Below are 14,565 nucleotides of genomic sequence, written 5' to 3' on the forward strand. Positions count from 1 at the left end.
AATTGCTCGCTCTTTACGGAGGGCACCTAGGATGTTCCCGTTTGGTGAGCGTTCAAATGGAAGGGTGTTTGTACTGTGTGTAAAAGCCTGACAGTATCTGTGATGGTTTACGGGAGGCTTACTGTGCCTGTAAATAATCAATCAATCAATTAGTAATTATTCCGTGAAGTAAACAGAAAAACTTCTCGAACAAAGAGAGGGAAAAATAATTGCATGACTTAAATGCGTTCCTCTTTGCTTTTTCTACTGAGACTTCTTTTTTCCAACCCGTTTCTCATTCATCAAGCAGGTTTTTCCAAACGAACAGAAACGAGATAACGTTCTTTCCCAATAGCGTGCATTTTTTTCTCACCGCACACATTATGGATATGAATAGAATCTGTAACCATTTCCAGCACTGGTAGAGAAAAAAAAGATTCTGTTGGAGCCAACCTCCTCTGACCATGCGTTCGTGAACTTGTTTTTTTGATAAATAACTATTGAAACATTCTGCTCCACGTGAATTTGTTTATTTTCTAACTCTCCAAACAAGCCTCCTAACAGTTCCTGAAATGCCCCATATTTGACCAAACTAGGAAAGTCCCCTTTCGCTTCACAGAATCTGTCCTAACATTCCCGAGAATTTCCCAATCTGAAAAATACCCTTTCGATTTTCTGAAACTGTACTAAAATTCCCAACCCTGGAAAAAGAGCCATTCCATTTCCCAGAATTTTTCAATCTAGGAATTGTTATCGCCTCCCATTTCAACAGATGACAGAATTCAAGTTTTACGGTATATTATATACAAATAAATCAATGGCTGTCGGCCATCCATTTGGCAAAATATCGTCGTCAACACACGCACATTTATGCAACAATGAAACGCAGTTTCACCTGCACAATATCTATATAAACAGCTTAACGTCGTAACGTCTTGACAGCCTGCATTACAAACTGAACACTATCAAAGAGGACTAGACTGTGAACAATGACTGCGTATATGTTCTTTATATCCGAAATGTTAAATTGAACGAAACGATTACTGTTTTGAAAAGCATACAGACTGTGTATAGTTTCAATATTCATATCGACTTTTGTATGTGAGAAACGCAACATGCTAATGATCAAAAACACACACACACACACACACACACACACACACACACACACTCTCTCTCTCTTTCTCTCTCTCTCTCTCGCACTCGCTTACACACAGGGTCTATTCTTTCCAACGTATACTGGGAACGAGAGAAAATACGAAAGAAAGCGGAAATAATGATGAGGAGATATAGCAGCGAAAAAAGGATGATAAACAAATTAATATGAATACACACAATGATCGAGCACTCACATTCTTCAAACAGATAAAATACAACGAATGAACATAATTTCACACAAACACACACACATAATTGCACACCAGTCCAAACTAAGAACAAACAAAGACAGTTAGAAACACACAACAAAATAAGCGCACACGATTAATATATGAATGATGTGAGCTCTATTTAAATGAAAAACACTGGCCAAAGAATGGAGTGGGAGAAGAAGTAGAAAGTTGATAATGAATACATCATGCATGAAAAAACGTCATTCATGAAATTACTGCCCTAAAGAGTGAGAGAAGAAGAAGAAGTAGAAAGTTAATAATGAATACATCATGCATGAAAAAACGTCATTCATGAAATGACTGCCCTAAAGAGTGAGAGAAGAAGAAGTAGAAAGTTGATAATGAATACATCATGCATGAAAAAACGTCATTCATGAAATTACTGCCCTAAAGAGTGAGAGAAGAAGAAGAAGTAGAAAGTAATCATTATTCCTAATAAATCATGCATCGATAAAAGTCCTTCAACTGGCCAAAGAGGTTAGGAGTAGAAGAAACATTAGAAAGTGGTCATTATTCTTGATAATTTAATTATGCACTGGTTAACGTCATTCACGAATAAATCCAGTGGAAAACCTCAGTATTATAGGTAACGCTTCAGTGGAAACGTGAGATTCATCATCGGAACACAAACGCTGTGTGCCAGTGTCCAGGGAAGTAAGCTGTCTTCTCCCTTCTTCTCTCTCTCCGCCTGAACACTCAAAACTGCGTAGGACAAGTGCGACGTCATTTGCAAACTGACGTCAGTGTATCTTGCAAACAGACTTCAGTACGTCATGTCAAGCAGCTTTGCAGCAGCTGCCGCGTAAGTCTTCGGACATCTCTGACCAAAAAAAAAAGAAACAGAAAAAAAAGAAAAAAAGCCCAAACCTTTGTCTACGACTGTCAGCGTTTACCCTTTGTTCAACGTGTCTGCTTGCTTCTCTACTGAGGACACGGGTCTTCTCTACTAGGAACAAGAGTCAAGTCTTCTCTGCTGACAACACAAGTGCACACGATGTGCGAGTTTTCAGTTCCGCGAGCGGAGTGGTTTTTGGTGTGTTTCTAGAGCGCTCACACGAAATTCATACAGCAACAAAGTGAAGAGAATTTACTTGCGAACTCGTCATCATCGGAATCGGCGTTGTTCTCAGCGGCAAGCTCTGCCGGTGTTTTCTTCTTGCGGCCCACCCGTCCCTCAGACATAGGGTCTGGCTCGTCCTCCGTCGGTATCTCCTTCTTCTTGAGACCGTACTGGAAAACAATACAGTCCAAACATGATTGAATTGTTAGACACGATTGAAATTTAAAGACCATTTCGTGTCGGTGATTGTGTTGCCCATCACAAATAAGTTCGGGCTTTTATACATTGGCTGCAAACAGACACGATTCTGGCTGCAAACAGACACGATTCTGGCTGCAAACAGACACGATTCTGGCTGCAAACAGACACGATTCTGGCTGCAAACAGACACGATTCTGGCTGCAAACAGACACGATTCTGGCTGCAAACAGACACGATTCTGGCTGCAAACAGACACGATTCTGGCTGCAAACAGACACGATTCTGGCTGCAAACAGACACGATTCTGGCTGTAAACAGACACGATTCTGGCTGCAAACAGACACGATTCTGGCTGTAAACAGACATGATTCTGGCTGTCAACAGACACGATTCTGGCTGTAAACAGACATGATTCTGGCTGTCAACAGACACGATTCTGGCTGTAAACAGACATGATTCTGGCTGTCAACAGACACGATTCTGGCTGTAAACAGACATGATTCTGGCTGCAAACAGACACGATTCTGGCTGCAAACAGACACGATTCTGGCTGTAAACAGACACGATTCTGGCTGCAAACAGACACGATTCTGGCTGCAAACAGACACGATTCTAACTGTCTACCTAATTTAAAGACCATCTTTCTCGTGTAATTGTAAGCGATTGTGTTGCCCATCACAAATACGTTCAGGATTTTATACTTTGGATGAGACCATCTTTCGTCTTGGCTGCAAACAGATAAGATTCTGGCTGAAAACAGACAGTATTCTGGCAGCTGCAAAAAGACACCATTCTACCTGCAAACAGACAAGATTCTCGCTGAAAGCAGACAGTATTCTGGCTGCAAAAAGACACCATTCTACCTGCAAACAGACAAGATTCTCGCTGAAAGCAGACAAGATTATGGCTGCAAATAGACAGCATTCTGGCTGCAAACAGACATGATTCTGGCTACACAAATAAAAGATTCTGGCTGTCACGGTTTGGTGACATGGATTGAGAAAACACTCTGTGGGGTGCCTTTCCCAAATTGCGATACAAAGCGCCTGTGCTTTGCAACGGGATGAATTTTGCTGACGAGTTCTCCACGCCTGGCTGGCATGCGAGGGATGATTTTGTGTACAGGAGTTCCACGTGCGTGATTTTGCTGTCTAGACAAAATCAACTGGGACTGAGCTGTACGTGTGACGATAGCGATTGGTCGCTGGAGTCACGTGATGTTTTCGGGGTGTTTTGGGAAAGACCTTGAAACTGCCCACTTTGGCATTAACGTCTACAACAGGCGAAGTATTGAAGCTTTGGCTCACCTAAACCCGACGACTGAATTAATATGTAAGTGATCCACGTGTGAAAACCGAAACAGAACAGCGCGATGACAGCCAACATTTCTATCCCCGACTGACAAACAGTAACACTGCATGCGAACTGACTTGGGTCAACGATCAAACCAGCACGGCCCGAACTGAATTTGTTGCGCTGCCATTATCGTGCGCAATTCTGGTAAAAATATAAACCCGGTGTGCCGAATTGAGTATAACGAAAGCCGATGTCAAATATATATAGGGATATTTTAAAATGACTTTCAAAATGTAAAAGCAGACAGCAGACCTTTTTATAAGCAATATGAATGACTGAATGTCCACATACACTGTCACGATCGGGTGACAGAGACCAAGAAAGCGTCACTCAGTGGAGTGCCTGTTCTGGGTCAATGTATGATAGAAAGCGCCTGTGCGTGATATTGGACACAGCAGAGTTTTTGCTGACAGTGCTCCCGAGCACGGATGTTTTGAAACGCACGAGCTTCACAGTGCAGGTTTCTGCTGTCATAGGGCTGACGGTTTTTTTCGCTGACAGCGCGCACGGGATTTTCAGGGATTGAGTTTCTCGTGTCTTTTTCCTGCTTGGGGAGGCAAAACTGTGTATAGCTGGACTGGTTTGGTGACAAGGTCAGTCACGTGTATTTGGCTAGGTGGTCTGTCAGAGACTCAAGGACGACACACTTGACACCCAGCGGCAGAAGGGGAAGGACCTAACACACAGTTACTAGAGTATGATGGTTTTTCACCGAGTATCATATTCGGCACTCTAGGGGAACTTCCACAAGTTATTCCTTTCCTCTGCCACGTATTTTGCTGAGGACAAGTCGTCACATTTCCTTCGTCGGCGATGGCTTTCGCATAAGGATTCGACAAGGGGTTCTGGACGTTTTGGGTCACTGTTGACGAACAGAGACTGTTCCAGGGAGGAGGCGGACTTTGCTTCCATTGAGAGTTACAATCATAGGCTTTTGAGGTAATAAATCATTATTTAACGCTGTTGATGAGTCTGTGTTGTGGAATGAAATACTCTCTGTTGTTCTTTCCAGGTTAGCGCATAATTTACTCTCTGTGACGCTAAAATACTAATCTGTATATGGTTTTTGCAGATAGGGAGAGAAGGACGGAAAATGGCTGTTTTGTTGTTGTAAAAAGTCAGTTTTGTGCAGGCCCACGTGCTCGATGAGATATTTAAAGATGACATGTTTTAAGGTGGTGGGTGAGGGGTAGCTGACATGTTTAGTGCACCGATGCTTTCTGTTTGCAGCCTTCGTTTCGTTTCCTTCGTTCGTTCGTTTCGTTCGTTCGTTACGTTCCCGTAACATCGGCACGGCTGACTCTGGCGGGAACTGTTGAGGCTACGCTAACCAGGAGACCGGCTAACCAGGAGACCGGCTAACCAGCGGACCGGCTAACCAGCGAACCGGCTAACCAGCGGACCGGCTAACCAGCGAACCGACTAACCAGCATACCGGCTAAGCAGCAGCAGCAGAGATAAAGCTAAGTGCACCATGTCGTACGCACCCCGTTGACCACCGTTGTCTTTTCGTATCTATGATTTCATTGGAGTAGTGACAACGTGGGGTGTGTGACACCTGCACGAACTAGAGCTTTTCGAACAGAACATTCTCATTTCGACTGTATTTACACGGGTTCAGCGTGTTACTATAATTTTCTACATAGTACTGGCATTTTGTCAGTGAACACTGGTTTTTTACGTGTTGAGAACGTAAAAGGAACATATTTTGAGTGAAGGCTCGAGGGAGGTGGAGAGTTTATACATAAACAGGCGTCTGAAACTTATACTTTTGTTGACTCTATTTAATTGTATGCCTGCGAGAGTGGATCGTGGTGTGGTTAGTTAATTAGTAGTAATTAACCGGTTCATAATCACCTTGAGTGATATATTGAAACGTGACACGTGGGGGCCAAGCCGGGATTTACTCAGTTAATTTCCAACTGATAAAGACCCACCAATTAAGGAGAACTAAGAGCAGATAATCTCGTCAGTGCTCGACTTATTTTCTGCTTGGTGCTACCCTTTTTTGTATAGTTTTGATCATATACCACACCTTAAGCGATTCACATCTTGCAGGAAATGTAAATTGTAATTTGTGAGTTATTGTATGCGCTAACTGTGATTATCTCCCTTTCCTTTGTTTGTGAATCTTTGTTGTTGTACGTTCAGAGTTTTCCGTTGCAGAGAGCTGAGCGGGGTTAGCGGATTTGTTATTCGTTTTACTCAGTTTTCTCTACATTGTTGTTTCGCATTCCGTAACAGGTTACATTTTCTACCGTCTTGTTTTACTTGGATTTTTCTCCATATTTTGACTTTGTTGGAATTTTGGGGGGGAAGGGTCCGAGGACTTCTGTCCTAACCAAGGCTGTGGGAAACACTCTGTTTCACCGCAAAAAGCAGCCGATAAAGTAGGCCACGGCTGTGGGAAACACTTTGTTTCACCGCAGAAAGCAGCCATAAAGTAGGCTACGCGATTTGTTCTACACCGTTTGGATTTTTCTTCTGCATTTTCCGGTTGCTGGATTTTTGTATCCACCGCTTTCGTCACCGCGTATTCTAGCTATAGCTGCGTTAGACTTACTTTTGTGATAAAGCTTTGCTAAAACTAACCATGGCTACAGGGGGATCTCCGACGAGGAGAATAACTTTCGAGACTCCTGGCAGTGAGGAACAGACAGAGCGTGACGCACGCGTTAGAGCGCGTAGTTTGCTTAAACGCAAGGAGCTGGAACGTAGGGAAGACATAGAGCGACAGACGAGAAAAGAAGAGCTTGACAGACAAGAACGACAGGCCGAACGTGACAGACAGGACAAGAAAGAGAAAGACGAACGAGACAGACAGGAAAAGAAGGACGAACTGGACAGACAAGAAAGAGAACGTGACAGACAAGAAAGAGAACGACAGGCCGAACGACAGGCCGAACGTGACAGACAAGAAAGAGAACGACAGGCCGAACGTGACCGACAGGATAAGAAAGACGAGCTTGAGAGACAGGAACGACAGGCCGAACTTGACAGACAGGAAAAGAAAGACGAACGTGACAGACTAGACCGGAAGGAACAGGCGGATCGCGATCACCAGCTAGAGCTAGCTAGGCTACAGGCCGAGAAGGGTACGCTCACTCAGGCTAGCGCGCCGACGTTTGTTGCCGACCGTACGAGACTGCCGACGTTCGACGATGACAAGGACGAGCTCGACGACTTTTTACGCCGGTTTGAGCGCATTGCATCTGACCAGAAGTGGGAAGAGGCCACGTGGGCTAGCCGCCTTAGCACCTGCTTAAAGGGACGCGCATTGCAGCTCTACAACGCTTTGGAGGACGACGAGGCGAGAGACTATCAGGCACTTAAGAAGGCGTTACTCCAGCGCTTTAACCTGACTGCTGAAGCCTACAGACGACGTCTGCGTAACAGCAAGAGACTGAGCGGCGAGCTGAGTCATCAGTTTGTGGCACGCCTTAACCTCTACCTGCGGCGCTGGGTGGAGATGGCCGAAAAGGACTGGACCGTCAACGACCTTGCCGACCTCATAGTCATGGAACAACTGATGTCCAGCCTGCGACCTGAGGTGGTGACCTTCGTGCAGGAGCACCAGCCCAAGACTACTCAGGAGGCAGCCGACTGGATCAGAGTGCACGAGGACGCCCAGGCGATCTCCGGCAAATCTTCAGGCTCACGGCCAGGAAAAACGGGAAATTCGGGTTCTTCAGGACCCAAGGACGGGAAGGACGATCAGGGACACAAGGGATCGAGTTCCAGAACTGACATCCAGTGTTACTACTGCAACAAGCGGGGCCACGTGAAGAAGGACTGCCACAAGAGACAGGCTGACCAGAAGGGCGTTCACTTCGTTGGCAGTGAGGAGTTCAGGGACGTCACGAGCTCATGCACCATCCCACAACTCTGCGTTCCGTGCTCCAGGAAACATTTCCAGCCCCACTGCAACGTCTACGTTAACGGAGTGAAGGGCGAAGGTCTGCGGGACACAGGGGCAGACATGATAGTGGTTCGGGCGAGTCTAGTTCCAGCTATGGCCTACACAGGAGACAGCATCAGGGTGAGAATGGCCGAGGCATCTCACGCTTACGACTTGAACACGGCAGTGATCAAGGTCGTAACCCCGTTGTTCACGGGGACCATTGTGGCCGTCGTCATGGACGATCCTCCATGCGACCTGCTCATTGGAAACCGGGTTCAGTTTGTGGACGGCGTCACCAGGGAGGTTCCCGTTTATCGGTCTCCCGACGTCATTTCAGTGCTCACGCGGGCACAGGCGGAGCGAGAGGACAAACCTCTCAAACCCCTACCTGCTGCACGAGCTGCCCTGGGGAACGTGACCCCCGCGCTTCTCGCGAAGGCTCAGGATTCTGACCCGACCTTAGCTACTCCTCGGGAGCACGCGAAGTCGGGGAAGGTGAAGCTGAGCGGGAAGCATGGGAGGTCAAAGTTCCTCAGGGACAAGAAGTTGCTCTACCGTGAGTTCAGCAACCAAGAAGGTACATTCAAACAGGTTGTCGTGCCTCGCGAGTTTCGCGAGGGTGTCATGGCAACGGCACACGACTCGATTCTGGGAGGTCATCTTGGTACCAAGAAGACCACGGATCGTGTCTGGCGCCACTTTTACTGGCCAGGCATCTGCACGGATGTCCGACGTTTCTGTGCGTCCTGCGATAAGTGCCAGAAGGTGGTTGCCAAAGGAAGGGTGAGGAAGGTCCCCTTAGAGAAGATGCCGCTCATCGACGAACCCTTTCGTCGGGTGGCAGTGGACATCATCGGGCCCATCTTGCCTGCGTCTGAGGACGGAAACAGATACATTTTGACCATGGTGGACTACGCTACTCGATACCCAGAGGCGATCCCTCTGAAATCGATTGAAGCCACGCGAGTAGCTGAGGCTCTGGTTACTATGTGGTCCCGGCTGGGAATTCCATCAGAGGTACTCACCGACAGAGGCACGCAGTTCACGGGAGGAGTGATGGCGGAGGCAGCACGACTGCTATCACTGGAGCAGCACTTCACCACTCCTTACCATGCTCAGTGCAACGGACTGGTGGAAAGGTTCAATGGCACCTTGAAGACCATGCTGAGGAAACTAGCTCAGGAGAAACCACGCACGTGGGACAGGTACATCCCAGCATTGCTTTTTGCATACCGCGAGGTTCCTCAGGAGAGCTTGGGTTTTTCCCCATTTGAGTTGTTGTACGGCAGACAGGTACGCGGTCCCATGGCTATCCTGCGTCAAGCTTGGACGGACGAAGAAGCTGACGAGGAGGTGCAGACGACAGCGACCTACATCGTAGAACTCAGGAACAGGATTGAAGAGACCTGCAAATTGGCTCAAGAGAACCTGGGAAGAGCAGCACAGCGTTACGCGCGAGGATTCGACCGCAAGGCACGGCCGCGCAGCTTCAAGATTGGAGAACGGGTGTTGCTACTTCTACCTGTCAAACACAACAAGCTACAACTGCAGTGGCAAGGACCTTTTGAGGTGACAGCGAGGGTGGGCCAGAACGACTACAGGATCATGATGCACGGGAAAGCACGCCTGTACCATGCCAACCTGCTGCGCGCCTACATAGAGAGGACAGCCTACGGGGAGAAGAACAAAGACCAGAAGAACAAAGACAAGAAGACAGAGAAGGTTGCAGTCATCAGGGGTGAAACGAGGGGCTGCTCGTTCTTGAGGACGACCTTTCTGTCTGGAAACAGACCATCAACCTCTGCAATATCTTCAGGTTGCAAGGTTGGCAAACGCCAGACTTATGCGCTGGGCGTTGATTCTCCAACCGTACCAATTCACGGTACGCGTCATTCCGGGCGCCAACAATGTTGGAGCTGACTTTCTCTCTCGGGCTGTAGAGGAGAACATGACTGTGAGCGAAACCGAGGTTTCGTCTTGAAGAGGGGAGGTGTGTCACGATCGGGTGACAGAGACCAAGAAAGCGTCACTCAGTGGAGTGCCTGTTCTGGGTCAATGTATGATAGAAAGCGCCTGTGCGTGATATTGGACACAGCAGAGTTTTTGCTGACAGTGCTCCCGAGCACGGATGTTTTGAAACGCACGAGCTTCACAGTGCAGGTTTCTGCTGTCATAGGGCTGACGGTTTTTTTCGCTGACAGCGCGCACGGGATTTTCAGGGATTGAGTTTCTCGTGTCTTTTTCCTGCTTGGGGAGGCAAAACTGTGTATAGCTGGACTGGTTTGGTGACAAGGTCAGTCACGTGTATTTGGCTAGGTGGTCTGTCAGAGACTCAAGGACGACACACTTGACACCCAGCGGCAGAAGGGGAAGGACCTAACACACAGTTACTAGAGTATGATGGTTTTTCACCGAGTATCATATTCGGCACTCTAGGGGAACTTCCACAAGTTATTCCTTTCCTCTGCCACGTATTTTGCTGAGGACAAGTCGTCACATTTCCTTCGTCGGCGATGGCTTTCGCATAAGGATTCGACAAGGGGTTCTGGACGTTTTGGGTCACTGTTGACGAACAGAGACTGTTCCAGGGAGGAGGCGGACTTTGCTTCCATTGAGAGTTACAATCATAGGCTTTTGAGGTAATAAATCATTATTTAACGCTGTTGATGAGTCTGTGTTGTGGAATGAAATACTCTCTGTTGTTCTTTCCAGGTTAGCGCATAATTTACTCTCTGTGACGCTAAAATACTAATCTGTATATGGTTTTTGCAGATAGGGAGAGAAGGACGGAAAATGGCTGTTTTGTTGTTGTAAAAAGTCAGTTTTGTGCAGGCCCACGTGCTCGATGAGATATTTAAAGATGACATGTTTTAAGGTGGTGGGTGAGGGGTAGCTGACATGTTTAGTGCACCGATGCTTTCTGTTTGCAGCCTTCGTTTCGTTTCCTTCGTTCGTTCGTTTCGTTCGTTCGTTACGTTCCCGTAACATCGGCACGGCTGACTCTGGCGGGAACTGTTGAGGCTACGCTAACCAGGAGACCGGCTAACCAGGAGACCGGCTAACCAGCGGACCGGCTAACCAGCGAACCGGCTAACCAGCGGACCGGCTAACCAGCGAACCGACTAACCAGCATACCGGCTAAGCAGCAGCAGCAGAGATAAAGCTAAGTGCACCATGTCGTACGCACCCCGTTGACCACCGTTGTCTTTTCGTATCTATGATTTCATTGGAGTAGTGACAACGTGGGGTGTGTGACACCTGCACGAACTAGAGCTTTTCGAACAGAACATTCTCATTTCGACTGTATTTACACGGGTTCAGCGTGTTACTATAATTTTCTACATAGTACTGGCATTTTGTCAGTGAACACTGGTTTTTTACGTGTTGAGAACGTAAAAGGAACATATTTTGAGTGAAGGCTCGAGGGAGGTGGAGAGTTTATACATAAACAGGCGTCTGAAACTTATACTTTTGTTGACTCTATTTAATTGTATGCCTGCGAGAGTGGATCGTGGTGTGGTTAGTTAATTAGTAGTAATTAACCGGTTCATAATCACCTTGAGTGATATATTGAAACGTGACATACACGTCAAATGACGCCGTCCATTATGTTGACAAATGGGAACTAGCTTTGCGCATGAATTCATTGACATGAATTTCGACTGCGGAGGCTTTTGGCAAGCTGAAAACAGGCACGGGCAGGTTTTAGTGGAAAAAGTAAGTGTTTTAAATGAAAACGTCGGAGTAATGGGATAAATAGCTTACACACCTCGTCCTGAATATCTTGCATATTTTCCCCGAGGGTCGATTTTCAGGTATTACCTCGCCAAATATGCAAGATAATCAGAACTCGGAGTGTGTAACCTATATGTATATGTCTTGGTTAGAGAATGGTATTATCCCAAATTTGAGAGAATGATTTTATCCCGTGAAGAATAATTGGATTCCATTGAGAACGATTTTATTTCATGGAGAATGATTTTATCCCACGAAGAATGATTTTATTCCAAGGAGAACGATTTAATCTCATGGAGCATGATGGGGTTATCCAATGCAGAAATATTTCATTCCATTGAGAATGAAATTATCCCATGGAGAAAGATTTGTTTATCCTACATACGGGAGAGAGACCACCCATGAGATAACAATATCGTTCAATTCACACGTTAGTATATCACATGAATGAGGTCGTGTCAAACTTGTCTGGCAGAGACCTGATTTTCCACTGCTTATAATGCCACAGTCACCGGGACAAACGTCATTCTTGAAACACTTTTACGCTTGCTGATTACCCTGGAATAATTTTTAGAACTAACACTCACGCTATACTTTCTGGAGTAACGTCTCTTTGCTTTGACGTCAAAGATTGCGCGAGACCTTGGAATAGATCGAGGTTCCATAAGAAGCGTCTTCAATTTGGACGCGTCGACTCCGGGCTTCTGGCACACAAGTACAGTAAGTAGAATAACAAGATTACTACATGGCTTGCTGTGTCGTACCAGATTTACACTCGTTGCGTTTTCAAAAATTGAAAAGCTCGCAGTTCAATATTTAAAAAAGCAGCTCGTGTAAATCTGGTACGACACAGCAAGCCATGTAGTATTCTCTATATCCCATGGAATAATGTCCGCAGACTAATTCTGTCAACAACAAACAACAATACAAAACATGACGAGTACAAGTGACGTCATCGTGACGCACGTTCTGACGTCATGGGCATTACGTACCTTGTCTCTGATACTCTGTCGCATCTCTTCTCTCTCTTCCTCCATCTTCCTGTGTTTCTCCTTCCGCTTTTCCTCCATCTCTCGCCGAGCCTCCGCTACCTCCGGATCCTCTCCCTCCTCCGTCGTGGTTTTCTCCCCATCCCCCTCTTTGTCTCCCATCGCACCTGTTAGTAAACAGTAGAGCACACACATACACGAACGTGCGCATGCGCAAAGACACACCGACAAGCAAGCAGACACTCAGGCAGACACGGAGTTGCGCGCACGTAAACAGACGCACGCACACACACACACACGCACGCACGCACGCACACACAAACATACGCACGCACGCACACACAAAAACACACACAGTCACACAGACAGACAGACAGACACTCGTGTTAAAAAGAAGCAGACAAACGTTCTTGTGTATATAGATATATACAATTATCTACATCAATCAGAACACATTATTATTGTAGTTGAGTACCATAGCACCGAATTAGCACCCCTTCGATCTCCTCTCAGTAAAGCTATATACAAACCTAGACATACGCGCACAAGCTATAATTGGAATTCAAGTGTCGACAAAACGATGCGCCACCTTGCACAACGGCCTGGAAAGGTTTCTTTCGCCACCCCCCCCCCCCCCCCCCAAACCAAACGAAACAAAACTAAGACCAAAGTCTGGAGAAAGATGGCAAAGAAAGGTTTCCGTTAACAACGGCTAACGCGTGAGTGATCACAGGTTTCTTTGCATGAAACAAATAGAACGGAATGAGAACGGAGTTTAGAGTAAACATAACATATCTATGTTGGAGTCAGGAATTGTTGAGGAATACAAAACAGTCCTTTTTACATCTGTATTTAGAGGACTCGATGGTAATGATAATTTAATTAACAATCTTCCAAGCTGAAATGCAATCCCATAGTTACAGAAAAATGTCAACCAATTTGAGTGAAAAATGACGTCACCACAGTGCGGCCTCATATTTTGCACAGATGAAAAAGAAACATCTGGGAATATTATCTGCAGAAACTTACATGCACAATTTCATAAAGATCTGTCAGGGAGTTTTCTAGGAATGGCTGTGCGAGCGTACACACACACACACACACGTACACACTCACACACACACACACTCATAACTCATAACTCATAACATTTTATTGATCCAACAAAGGAAATTAAATTGGTCATCAGCACATATAGGTCATTAATTAATAATTATAAAAGAAGAAGAGAAGAAAATTTATAAAACCCATGATAACAAAAAAATATCTAAAGTAATATATGTACAACTACAATACCCTTTTTACTTGCACACTTGACACACCGACACACCAACACACATGCATACATACCTACATACATACCTACGTACATACATACATACATACATACACACACACATACACACACACACATACACACACACACACACACACACACACACACACACACACACACACACTCATACACCATCACCCTCGCCTCGATTCACATTCTATTTTAAAACATTTACTCAAAACTTGACTTAATGTAAAAAAAACCACATAACACACAGACAGACAGACAGACAGGCACGCACACACACACACACAGACGAACACCCCCCCTCACACAAACACACACACAGGAAGAAGAAGAAAAGACACGAAGACGTGAAAAGTCAAGCGGTTAATGATGTGGGCATTCAAGGAGACTGCCCACCCAAGAAAACCTTGGCCGCAATGGGGGCCTCCAGGGAGAGATCACAGCGACCAGGCGCAGGTGGTCGTCGCGTCTTCTCCAGCCATAGATCTGGAGTCAAAAACACTCTTTGCCCACAATGGCCCCGTATTTGGCCACACTGCTAGCGGAGCTTCTAAGCCTCTCATCATAATAATGGGCAATTTTTTGTTTAACAATTTTCAGCAGACTTCCTAATGATTCTAGTCGGTCCAACTTGAAATCGCCGGAAAGCT

At 46.0% G+C, this 14,565-nt stretch overlaps 1 protein-coding gene and 1 long non-coding RNA gene across 4 annotated transcripts in view; both read right to left on the reverse strand.

Annotated features, from left to right (window-relative positions):
- LOC138981393 (uncharacterized) overlaps positions 1-14,565 on the reverse strand; it is a 92,342-nt gene that overhangs the window by 29,425 nt on the left and 48,352 nt on the right. The window lies entirely within an intron of this gene.
- Positions 1-14,565, reverse strand: part of LOC138981392 (complexin-like) — a 234,657-nt gene that overhangs the window by 21,857 nt on the left and 198,235 nt on the right. For all 3 annotated transcript variants that reach the window (XM_070354305.1, XM_070354304.1, XM_070354306.1), the window contains 2 exons: positions 12,616-12,779; positions 2,462-2,600 (listed from right to left, as the gene is read on the reverse strand). In XM_070354305.1, coding sequence (XP_070210406.1) covers positions 2,462-2,600; positions 12,616-12,779 — 303 coding nt within the window. The remainder of the gene's footprint in view (positions 1-2,461; positions 2,601-12,615; positions 12,780-14,565) is intronic.

This window comes from Littorina saxatilis, linkage group LG12, assembly GCF_037325665.1.
Source record: "Littorina saxatilis isolate snail1 linkage group LG12, US_GU_Lsax_2.0, whole genome shotgun sequence".
Lineage (NCBI taxonomy): Eukaryota > Metazoa > Mollusca > Gastropoda > Littorinimorpha > Littorinidae > Littorina > Littorina saxatilis.